Source organism: Brettanomyces bruxellensis, chromosome 9 (assembly GCF_011074885.1).
Source record: "Brettanomyces bruxellensis chromosome 9, complete sequence".
Lineage (NCBI taxonomy): Eukaryota > Fungi > Ascomycota > Pichiomycetes > Pichiales > Pichiaceae > Brettanomyces > Brettanomyces bruxellensis.
The window spans coordinates 227,887-240,586 of record NC_054690.1 but is presented as its reverse complement, the minus strand read 5'-3'; the positions used below and the strand labels follow the sequence as shown (position 1 = coordinate 240,586).

Sequence of the window (12,700 nt, the reverse complement as noted above, 5' to 3'; positions counted from 1 at the left end):
TAAGACAAATAAGGTATAGAACTAAGGAAGTATAAGTAAGGATTAGTCCAAGTCCGGTCGAATCAGAAATCTTTCAGTTAAAAAAAAAAAAAAAATTAATTCTATTGTTGAGGATGAAAGTTTTCAACCGCAAAACAGTTGAACGGAGCTAGAACCAAATACACATGTTTTAAGATTATTCCATCCTCCCTTCTTAAAGTACTCATCTAAAGGAATTAGAAGTTGCATCTGTAATCATATAATGGCAAAACACCCACATTCGATATCCCGAAGAGATAGGCGGAGATTTCATAAAAAGCATTTCGAGAAGTTAAAAGAACTTCAAGAAGAAGCTGAGAGCTTTGATCCTAAAGATCATCCTAACTTATCAAAGTTTTCGGATCTCCCACTTACAGAGGAAATGCAAAAGGGCCTACAAGAGTCTGGGTTTATAGATATTACAGATATTCAGCGCGAGGCTATTCCAATATGTTTAAAAGGTCAAGATATTCTAGGTGCAGCCAAAACTGGATCCGGGAAAACTTTGGCATTTCTTGTTCCAATATTAGAGAGATTGACTTACGACAAATGGGACGAAATGGATGGAGTGGGAGCTCTTATTATATCACCTACGAGGGAGTTGGCTGTTCAAACATACGAGGTTTTGCTAAAAATTGGTAAATACTGTTCGCTATCGGCAGGTTTGGTCATTGGAGGAAAAGACTACAAGTTCGAGCGGGAAAGAATTGGAAGAATTAATATATTGGTTGGAACACCGGGTAGAATTTTACAGCATATGGATGAATCTGCCTCTTTAAAGTTGGATAATTTGCATATGCTTGTTTTTGATGAAGCAGATAGAATTCTTGATATGGGTTTCAAGAAGACCATTGATAGCATATTGAGCGAGCTTCCTCCAGAAAGACAGACAATGTTGTTTTCTGCTACACAAACAAAATCAGTTAAAGACCTAGCCAGACTCTCTCTCGTGAATCCGAAGTACATATCAACTTCTGCGGATAATGAGTCTCTTACTCCCGAAAGTCTTGATCAGTATTATGTGTCCACTGAATTGTACGAAAAAGTCGATCTGTTGTGGAGCTTTATTAAGTCACACCTAAAGTCTAAAATTTTAGTGTTTTTCTCATCATCAAAACAAGTTCATTTTACATACGAATCCTTCAGAAAGTTAAGACCGGGTATTCAGCTCCTTAAACTTCATGGACGACAAAAAGAGAAGGCTAGGCTTGAAACTACTACGGCATTCACGCATGCAAGTCACTGTTGTCTTTTCGCTACTGACGTTGTAGCCAGAGGTTTGGATTTCCCTGCAGTTGATTGGGTTATTCAAGTTGACTGTCCGGAAGATGCAGCTACATATGTTCATAGAGTGGGAAGGTCTGCCCGTTTTGGTCGCTCAGGAAAATCTATGTTGATGTTGCTTCCAAGTGAAGAAAAGCCGTATCTTCAGAGACTTTCCACCAAGCGGATCGAAGTTATGAAGCTAAAAGTTAAAGGTTCCAAGAAGAAAAGCATAAGGAGTCAATTACAGTCTCTATGCTTTGAAAGTCCCGAATTGAAGTACCTTGGCCAGAAGGCATTCGTTTCGTATTGTAAATCTATCTTCGTTCAAAAAGATAAGGATGTTTTTGATCTTACAAAGCTGCCATTGCAGAAGTTTGCGGCCTCTTTAGGTCTTCCGGGTACACCAAACGTGAAGTTCTTGAAGCGGGCCCAAGAGGGAAAGGTTTTATCAGAATCAGAATTATTAAAAATGAAGAAGAAGAAGAATGCTTCCCGTAAGCTAAGACTGTTGGCAACGGCTGACGAGAATGGCGATATTAAAGATGATAAGAAAAGTAGGACCAAGTACGACAAAATGTTCGAAAGGAAAAACCAAAGTGTGCTCTCTGAGCATTATTTACAGATGACTGAAGACACTGCCGGTAAAAAGGATGGAAATGATGATGATGAGTTCCTTACGGTCAGAAGAAAGATGTCAGAGGTGGACGATGAAGAGCTTCCTATGTTGGAATATAATGCAACTTCGAAGCGAGCAATAAAGAGAGCTACATCAAAGAAGCTTAGCGCTAAGTTGAAGGGTAAGGGGTCCAAAATGGTTTTTGATGACAGTGGAAATGCCCATCCAGTTTATGAGCTTCAGAATATGAAAGATGTGGAAAAAGAAGGACCAGTTGACCAGTTGAAGGAGAAGTTCTTGAAGGAGGAGCGGAACAAGTTAGAGACTGCTGATGTTGAAGATAAAAATGTGGCTAAGGAAAGAAGGGCAGAAAAGAAGAGAAGGAGAAAGGAGATTGAGAGAATGGCTAAAGAAGCTGAGGAAGATGATGAGGTCCATACTTATGTTGTTCTAGGAAATGAGAATGAAGATAACCAAGCTTCCAGTGCAGAGGAAAGTCAGTCAGGTGTGGAAGATGATGTTCCTGATTTGGATAGAGATCTCGCAATAGGAGCTAAGGAAGAGGAGGAACTTGAAGAAAAGCAGAGAAAGAGAAGTGCTGAAGATGAAGAAAGCGAGGAAGAAGAAAAAGAAGAAGCTGAGCCGCCATCCAAAAGAGCAAGAATTCCAAATGAAGACGAAGAAGAAGACGACGTCATTGAAATGGAGAAACCCGAAGGTATCACAGATCTTGAGGCACTTAGTGAAAAGCTTATTAATGAGTAAGCGTAGATGTGCCCTGTAAAATTAAGTACGATAATAATAATCACATTTTCATCAGTATGTTGTATTTATAGTTACATAGATAACAATGGCATGTAAAAAAAAGCATATCCTCGTCAGGTGTCACTCTATTAAACCCAGCGAGCGTTATTAGGAAATACATTTCTAGTCTTCCTGTAGTGCTTAACGATTTCATCTGCAATCCACACAGTACTGGATAGGACAAGTAAGCACAAGATATCTTTAAACGAGAGAGCCTCCGTCTGGAATGTGGATTGTAAGTATGGAACGTAGATTGCACACAACTGTCCAATAATTGAGCCGCCAACTGCAAAGTTGAACATCTTGTTCGAAAGTCCCAATTCAAAAGCTGATCTCGTCTTTGATCTGCATGCCAATGCGTTGAACATATCAAAGAAAACAAAGCATGTAAATGTCATTGTAGTATCTCTGCGTGTAATTGAATCCGACATTTCCCTGAAATAAACTAAACAAGTGCCGATAATGATAAAGGATGCCGAAAAAAGCACACGTTTAATGACACTCATAGTCAAAATTCTGTCATTTCTAGTCCTTGGCGGTTTCTGCATAACCTCGGGATCAACTGGTTCAACACCCAATGATTGTGCTGGAGGTCCATCCATGATAATGTTAATCCAAAGGATTTGCATTGCATTCAAAGGATTAGGAAGATCTAGCATTGTTGATAATGCAACAATCGTAAGAGCAGCAACAGACGTAGAAAGCTGGAATGTAAGGAAACTCTGTATATTATAGAAGATTCCCTTACCCTCCTTAATAGCATTTAAAATAGTGCTGAAGTCATCGTCAGTAAGAATCATATCAGCAGCCTCTTTAGCCACATCTGTACCATTCTGGCCCATTGCAATACCAATATCAGCCAATTTCAATGCTGGTGCATCATTAACACCATCACCTGTCATAGCAACAATATCTCCACGCATCTGAAGAGCCCTCACAATAGAAAGCTTATGCTCAGGAGTAGTTCTTGCAAACACAGAAACGTACTGAATAGCCTCCGAAAGTGCTTGATCAGTCATTGAGTCGATTTTTTCTCCAGACAGAACGCATCTCTGCGGATCTGTAACAGGCATGCCAACTTTCCTTGCAATGTTCAAAGCAGTGGTTTCAGAATCACCGGTAATCATGATCACATGCACACCTCCTTGCATCAAAGAGGCAATTGATTCACGGACACAAGGCCTTGGAGGATCGTTCATTGCCACCATACCGCAGAAGCAAAGCTTGGATGGAATCTTTGCAAATTTACTAGATGACTTAGCCATAGCCAAAACTCTGAGACCGCCTTCGGCAAGCTTATCAGCCATCATGTTGATCGAATTCTTTGTCTTCTCGGTAAGAAGCCTAGCTTCTCCATCCTTAGCTATGTACGTCTTTGACATGGCAAGAATTTTCTCAATTGCTCCTTTGACAAACGTCGTGCTATCTCCTTTGTCACTATTTTCAATTGACACAGCCATATACTTTCTTGAGGAGTTAAATGGGAGCTCGTTAGATCTCTCCCTGCTATTCCTATAGTCTGACAATCCAAACTTCTCGAGAATCTCAAGTAGGGCAATATCGGTTGGATTTCCTTGGAAGCACTGCTTTTCAACCGAGTATTTGGCATTGTTACAAAATAGTCCCGTCACCAAAAGGGCTTCAAGAGATTTTGTCATACTTGATGAATAATTGCTTTCGTGATCCACCTCCAATGAACTGGATTCCATATCTGGAGTCCAGACCTTGACAACTGTCATGTGATTTTGTGTTAAGGTACCTGTTTTGTCCGAGCAAATGACATTGACCGATCCTAAGGTTTCAACACTAGGAAGCTGTTTAACAATTGCCTTTTGGCGAGCCATTCGAAGAACACCTAAAGCTAAAGTGACGGCCACAATGATTGGAAGACCTTCAGGGATGGCAGCAACAGCAAGAGAAACAGAAACTTGAAACACATCAAGCCATGAACGACCCTGGAATATACCGATCACACCGATCACACCGATCACGGCAAAACTAAAGGCAGAAAGCTCCTTTCCAAGCTTATCCATAGACTGCTGAAGGGGTGTTTTTGGTTTCTCTATGGTGGACATCATATCAAACACACTACCAAAGGCTGTCTGCTTGGACGTTCCAACGACTATTCCGGATCCATGTCCATCTCTAACCAAGGTGCCCATGAATGCTATATTGCTTCTAGCATTGACTGGAATGCTACCTGGAGTCGAGATTCCAGTGTTTGCATCACCAACAGCCGGAATTATAGCCTCGGATATCTTCGAAACCGGGCTAGTCTCTCCTGTAAGACTGCTTTCGTCAACAGTAAGTTGAACAGCTTCCGTCAGACGAATATCTGCCGGAATCCTGTCACCAACAGCAAAGTGTATAAGGTCTCCCGGGACAAGAAGTGTAGCTAGAACAGTCTCAGTGTTACCATCTCTGGTTAAATGTGCCATTTCCGGAACAAGCTGGTTAAGAGCCTCGAGCGACTTTTCAGATCTGTATTCCTGGATAAATCCAACAGTAACCACAATTGCAACAGCCGAGGCAATCGAGACACCGTCATCAATGTTCCCCATGTAGAAACTAATCAATGCCGAGCCAATCAAAAGCATAATCAATGGATCAGTGTAGAAGGATGAAAGAAATTTAAGCAGTAGCCACTCTTTCTCCTCTTTAGCAAGCTCGTTCATTCCATAAACGCTTCTCCTATACGGTATCTGGGAGGAAGAGAGTCCAGCTGTGATATCTGTACCAAAGTCCCGCGCAGTCTCCTCAATAGTCTTTTGGCAGTACTTGGCTGAGGCACTATTACTAGACCTTGAGCTGCTTGATTCGGTGTGATTCATAGGAATAGATGGAGCTAGTCGGTCTGTCTCCTCGGTATCAACCGAGTTCATCTCAACGGTACTTGAATATGGATTTTCCGACATTCTGTGTGTGTACTGCCGTTCTATATTGTTTATTCAATTGTTGAGGTGCTGGATATGGTCATCAAACCTTTGTAGTCCTGCAGCTTTTAGCTTAGACCTGTTCAGAAAAAAAAATGGTGAAATTTCTTCAAAATCCGGTGCCGCACTTAACAAAGCACTTACACTCTAATATACCAATGTGTGAGCCTAATTGGAAACCCGGATGAATAGGAAAAGAAAGTCCACTGCTTTGTAATAAGTAGTTATCACTTGTTGATAAAATTATCGAGTTGAAAAAGAACTAAGCAAAGGCTTTCGTATGAAAGAAAAATATGCCTAGATCGATCCATGCTTCGCTACGTACCTTTCCCTCTCTAAACAAACGAGTGAATTTTTTCTCTGCTTAGTTTTTTTTTTATATTGAAATTTCAAATTTGATGTTATTCCAGGGCCGCGTGTCTTCTTCTTTCGGACTTTAAAATTAACATTATCTATTTTATCTGCCCCCTGATGCTCACCAAGTTGGCAGTATTTCTTTAATATCAGGGTGTCCAAATTTGTTTTACTTCCTGAACAATATAACTGAATCGACGTAAAATATTCTTGACTTTCTATTCATAATAGTTTAGGCATGAGAACCAATTGTCGGCCGCAACTTCCACGTATTACGTCATCAAACAACCAAATTAAAGCATTAGATATCAGAAGACATGAAGTGTTCTACCTACCACAATTCAAGCAAAACATGTTGCGCTATTGTATTGTGTTAAATATCTTTGTTTTGCAATTGAAAAGGATGCTGGATAGCATATATATCATACTTAAACGTATTATACTGGTCCCGGTAGAAGTTTTTTATCTTTGCGGATTATCGCGTTCTGTTTTTGGAATATTTAGGTATTAGTAGTGCGTCTATTAAACGACGCTTCTCCATGTTGTATATCTGAGGTATGAAGTTTCCTGTGTCGACTGAATCAACACCTTCACTAGGAATTAAATTATGGTGAATTATTACGATTGTGATGAAAAACACATGGGGAAAAGGGTTAGTACGTTATTAATGAACAGAGTCCCTAGCGAAACCTCTATTAAAAGATTTTTGAAAATGTTAAAAGTTTATTGAAACCTTATTCATTCAGTTGGTTTGTATTTTTTAAAATGTCATATTGGTATATTTCATTAAGTATCATATATAATAGTAGTCCAATATTCGGAAATTGCAATGGTACATAACTATTCTGTTTTATATAATGTTTTATGTTTTTGACTTTGTTCTAAAATTTGTAACTATATTAGAATTTAACTAATTACATATATTGAAATTATTAAAGACAGGAAACGCAGAAGCATCGAGCGAATGCGCCCAATGCATGAGAATAAAAAGTACGAAAATGAATCTAGAACGTGAAAATGCAAAAATAGATGTGGCTCTTGAACATTATTGCTCAGTGCTCGGGCTTCAGCAAAGATCTGCATACTTAAATAACAAATGCTATAGCACTGATGACAAATGCGACAAAAACGTTTGGAGTGTACGTTCCGGCACCTCCAACAAACACAGAAGCAGATGGAATGGCACTGTGGATTGCCACAGAAATCGAAGTTGAGCTTGCAGTTGACTGAACTGTGGAGTGCACGGAGGAAGAACTGCTCGTTATCGTTGACTCTGTTGCAGAAGTCTTTGAAGTACGAGAAATTGGAGCAGTTGAACATGTTTCTCCAGAGCAAACAGTTGCAGTAGTGGAAGCTGAAGAAGGTGTCTGGGATTTAGGTTCTTCAGGTAATTTTGTGCTTGTGACCAAGGTGGCTGGCTCAGAAGCAGTTTCTAAAGGCAACTTAGAAGTTGTTTCTGAAATGACAACAGAATTTGTTGAAACAGTTGTTGGGTAAGCGGTACATTTGTTCAATGTGCATGTAGTAGTTGTGATCAATGTCGAGCAAGGAATAGTCACTGTAGTAAAGAAAGTTGTCTCGCGATCTTTTGAGACTGAGTTCGAAGATGCCGACGAAGATGTAGCTGGAACAACATCAGTGATGGACGATGATGATAACTTACTAACAGATTTCGAAGGCAAAACAGATGATCTTTCCAAGGTGACAACCTTATTGGTAGAAACTGCCGTCTCGTAGCTAGTACATATGTTCAAGGTACACGTTGTTGTCGTGATCAAAGTTGAGCAAGGAACAGTGACCGTAGTCAAAAATGTTGCTTGCGTAGTCGATGTGAGATAACCAGAAGAAATCGTTGATTCACTTGAGGAAAATCTCAATGATGCCGAAGAAGCCGATGAATGCAACTTAGAAGTGCTCAATATGGTGGAGGAACCTAATGAGAAGTTACCTGAATTTGTTGTAGACAATGTGCTAGAAGTTGTTGGAACTGAAGTAACTGAGGTGCCCGATGACAACTTTGAGGAGCTGGATAATGTATCGCAACTAGTAGTTGGGATGGTGGAATTAAATGATGATGATGTAGATAAAATTGATGGACTGGTGCTTGAACTTGTAATAAAGCTCAAAGTGGAAGTACTACTCAAACTAGTGGTGAATGAAGTGGATGATGTAGTAGTCGAAATAGTAGTCGATGAGATCGATGATGTGGAAGTGGTACTCACACTAGATTTCGTAGATGCAGTGGATAAAGTAGTACTCAAACTAGTAGTCGACGAAGTGGATGAGTCTGTACTGGAAGTATTTTTTGCTGATGAGGTAGATGGAATGGTAGTTGAACTAGTAGTCGATGAAGTGGACAAAGTGGATGGAGAAGTGGTCGAACTAGTAGTCGATGAAGTGGACAAAGTGGATGGAGAAGTGGTCGAACTAGTAGTCGAAGAAAATGATGAACTCGAAGTAGAAGTTGTACTCAAAGTAGTCTTTGTTGATGAGGTAGATGGAGTAGTACTTGATGAGGTGGGCGAGCTCGAAGTAGTTGAAGTAGTTGAAGTAGTAGTTGATGAGGTAGATGAGCTCGAGGAAGTTAACGCAGATGAAGTAGTAGTTGAAGAGGTAGACGAAGTCGAAGTAGTACTTAAACTAGTTAATGTAGTGGATGTAGATAATGAGCTCGAAGTACTTGAAGAAGATGGAGTGGTAGTTGAACTAGTAGTCGATGAAGTAGACGAAGCGGATGGAGTGGTACTTGATAAGGTAGATGAGCTCGAAGTAGTTGATGTAGTGGATGAAGTTGATGAGGTAGATGAAGTCAAAGTAGTTGAAGTTGATGGAGTAGTAGTTGATGAGGTGGATGAGCTCGAGGAAGTTGAAGTAGATGAAGTAGTACTTGATGAAGTAGATGAGCTCAAGGAAGTTGAAGTAGATGAAGTACTAGTTGATGCGGTAGATGAGCTCAAAGTAGTTGAAGTAGATGGAGTGGTAGTTGAAGAGGTAGATGAAGTCGAAGTAGTCCTTAAACTAGTTGATGTAGTGGATGAAGTTGATGTTGTTGATGAAGTAGAACTAGTTGTGGTGGTTGTAGAGGAACTAGAAGAACTTGATGTATCCGAGGAAGGTGACCAACAGTACTGAGGGAAGTCAGCATTTGAATGTCCTTGATTATCACCATTACAACCAACGAGATAATCATACGAACCTGTGTATTTCCAGGAGGATTCTTCACTAGTTGAGACGCCATTGCCAGAAAACCAATCATACTGAACCTGAAATGATGGTGTACAGATGTAGTCACCATAATCTTCTCCATAAAGTACGAATGTAGCCGACCAGTGACATGGATCGATATTCGTAATCTTGTTTGAGTTTCTTGAAAACAAAAGATCCTCATTCCCATTTGGTGAATCAAGGGAAATCACTTTCAATTCTCCCAAGTTTGAAAGATCTGCACAACCATCAGCATCAAAGTTGAAAGTCACTTGGTATTCATTGTTACCTAAGGCAATGACATTGGAAACAGAGGACGTTGCACATGGATAATTACCCTGTGTACATTTCCAATCAAAGTTCCAATCAGGACATTTGGATTCTGCAACCAATCCCCTTTTTTCAAATATATTTAGGCCAATAGGGGATGCCTCTGCAAGTTGAACGAGAGTAGCAAATAATAAGGATGCCAACATTGTGGGCTCAGATACTTTTGTGTCTTGATGTTTAATGGTCGTGCTGATTGAAATGGCTTCAGATTTTGCTTCTCCTAATTGATTGAATCTTCTTAAACATGTAATTACAACTCTTTATATAGTTTTCATGTTATGATTAGCGCACAGCATGCTTCACTTGAATTCTAACTTCTATTGTATGTCACTGTAGGTTTCTTCATATTCAATTTTCATTTTGGTATAATGTTCGAAGGTTTGCATAATGAAATAAATGCATGATACATATCCATCCTTTGATATTTATCAATATCAACACAGTTCATTATTCATGATCGTAATAAACATTATAAAAAATGCATTTAAAATTGTAAATCTGTATGGAATGAATCAAAAGAATGCAATTTTCAAATCATCAAAATGAATGAAGGGGATAAAAATAATACAGCAGGTATCATTTCATGCAGAGCCCTTCAACGTATATATTCCACTAAGGAAGGATAAGTTCGTTAATCACAACAGGTCAGTAAATTTGTAATCACACGTATGCTCCAAAAAATGAGGTGATGATGACTTTTTATGTTTATTCTTAGTTTTTAATTCATGTAATATACTGCTTTGGGATTCGTGAAACCGCTCGGCGACAAAGAGATTTTAGTAAGCCGCTGCATCGTCTTTTACCTGCAGAAATCATTTCTTTTTTTCTGCCAACTGTGGGCGTATAAACGGCCTATCAGATCTTTCTTTTAAGCTATAGGTGAAACGTAAAAATAATTTCAATTTTAACATGCGTCAAATATTATTTTGAAAAAAAAAAGAAAAGCATGCATGGAAAAAGTAGATCAACTGTATAAAAAAAAAAAAACGATTAAGTTTTGATATTTTATTCCGCAGTTACTGCATGATAATTTCACTTTTTATTACCCGGATTTCGTAGGTTAGCGAGTTCGTCACATTACAAGATTGAAAAATCATTTTACACTGATCTCCTCACTTTCATCTTACCTGAGATCGGCTTACTGTCTCATTTACTTACAAATCATTTCATCACCAGGGAGAATGTTTGGTGAGCTCTCCTACAAAAGTAAATCAGGGGAAAACAGGTGTTTTCCGTACTCTATATATAAAAGGCATTGTAGGAAAGATCATACTGGAACATTGTTAGTGTATTTTTGGGAAAATTAGCCCGAGGTCAAATTTGAAATATTAAGAATATACAAATTTCTTGATAAAGCAATATTGAAATTTAGGACAATTTAGGATGTACAAGTACCTGGAGAAGACGTTGAAACATTTTTTTTTCTTTTTATTATTAAACTTTAGATTGTAGAAATCACTCACTTTCGTTAAATGCATGTGGGCAGTTGTAAGAAAATTAAATTCGTGGAGAAAGCAGAAAAGAATGAGCTACACTCCACTCCGTCTTTTTCAATAATTTTCATATTAGACTGTATTGTGATAACTTTTCTTTCTTTCGATCTTTTTTTCCATGGATTATATTACGATCATCTCCTTTACTTTTAAGATATTATTTTATTGCTTTATCAGCCTTACCTAAATTTTTCTAGAAATGTTGACGGACTCAACGTTGTATTACCCTAACCCATAGGAGAAAAGATATTTAAAAATTATTGGCCAAACGCAGTTGAGCGAGAGAATAGCGCTGAGTAGCCGATTAACTAACGCTTATTGTACTTTCAAAAAAAGAGGCTCTCCAATAATATTCATCGAATTCCATCATATTTTTAGAAATGACGTATTAATGCATCAAAAAAAGAATTCATGGCGATGCAAAATATGCTCCATCTTTGTTCCAATTCTGAAAAATAACTACACAAATTATGCGGAAAAGTTTTTTATCATACGACGCTCTTCCATACATTCATGCTATTCGAATGGCGCATTGTTTTAGAACCTTACAATCTCGAACTCGAAAAATTTTAACTTGGCCAAAAAAGTCAACTTGAAATTTTAGTTAAGATGACGCGCATTATCAGAATTCTTTGTTGGGAGATAAAAGACTTTTTCTTGCATCGTGTACCGCTTCAATAAATGTACAAAGAATTCATGGCTTTATTATTGTATATTATTATTCTATTGACTATATTTGGAATAATGCATTTTATATCTTATGTAATTTCAGGGCCTTTAGGGAAAATACAAAAAACAATATGAAAGGCAGAATTCTTCGAAAAGTTTTTTTTTTGTTTTAGGAGAAATTGTTTATTCATGTAAAAATGCATCGCCTTGATTATGATCGTTGTTCAGGCTTGTACTGATCCGTGGAAACACAGAGCTGCATTAGAATTTTCAATATGCTTTAAGAAAACTTTTGAATGCACAATTTTATTAAAAAAAACGCTGCTGCTGCGTATTCCGATGGAAGCCTTGACGTATGACTTAAATCGTAAAAAGCATTGTAATGCTTAATAATGTTAACATGTTCGTTGGTAATTTCTGTTTTCCAAGACTGCGAAGGTGGGCTCTCAATGCATGGAAATTTCTTCTTTTGAAATTCAAGAATGCGCTCCAATCTCTACATCTTTAATTCTATCGTCCTAATTGGTTATTTTGTAATTTTCGAAAGTAACGAGCAATAATGCACAAAATCCTTTAGGCTTAATCGTATCGTTAAAGATTGCATTTTCTAGCTGTTGCAACATACTTTGTATTATCTACTTGTGTTGTAATTCTTTGAAGCTTTTAGTAATTTCTTGGTGTCATTACTCACCCAACAAAAATGTACGCTTTTCTATGCCAGGGTTTGCATAAACTTTGGACACGAATTCAATGAACGAACGAAGTTATTATTGAACCACAGATGCATGAATATCGTTAAATTTTTATTTGTTCAAAATTTTCCCTCTCTTTTGTATTAATGCTGTTGTACTAACTGCAACATTCAAGGCTTTCAGTTTTCAATAGTCAAGGGTTTGGAGGAGTATCGTATGAAACTTTCGTAAGCTCATCTTACAGGAACGCATTTTCTATTTTGTAACTGTTTAATATTCAGCTGCTATGGTATTGGTATTGCGCTATATTTTTTCTGATGT

At 38.2% G+C, this 12,700-nt stretch overlaps 3 protein-coding genes across 3 annotated transcripts; 1 reads left to right on the top strand and 2 right to left on the bottom strand.

Annotated features, from left to right (window-relative positions):
• Positions 1 to 241: 241 nt before the first annotated feature.
• BRETT_001989 (uncharacterized protein) lies at positions 242 to 2,665 on the top strand (the record flags this gene model as incomplete). Its single annotated transcript, XM_041280527.1, has 1 exon — positions 242 to 2,665. The coding sequence occupies one exon, from the start codon at positions 242 to 244 to the stop codon at positions 2,663 to 2,665; it is 2,424 nt and encodes an 807-aa protein (XP_041138318.1).
• A 128-nt stretch (positions 2,666 to 2,793) lies between these two features.
• Positions 2,794 to 5,619, bottom strand: BRETT_001988 (uncharacterized protein; the record flags this gene model as incomplete). Its single annotated transcript, XM_041280526.1, has 1 exon — positions 2,794 to 5,619. The coding sequence occupies one exon, from the start codon at positions 5,617 to 5,619 to the stop codon at positions 2,794 to 2,796; it is 2,826 nt and encodes a 941-aa protein (XP_041138317.1).
• Positions 5,620 to 7,076: 1,457 nt separating this feature from the next.
• BRETT_001987 (uncharacterized protein) lies at positions 7,077 to 9,671 on the bottom strand (the record flags this gene model as incomplete). The annotated part of the gene is made up of 1 exon (XM_041280525.1): positions 7,077 to 9,671. One exon carries the CDS (start codon positions 9,669 to 9,671, stop codon positions 7,077 to 7,079), a length of 2,595 nt encoding a protein of 864 aa, XP_041138316.1.
• Between the last annotated feature and the right edge of the window lie 3,029 nt (positions 9,672 to 12,700).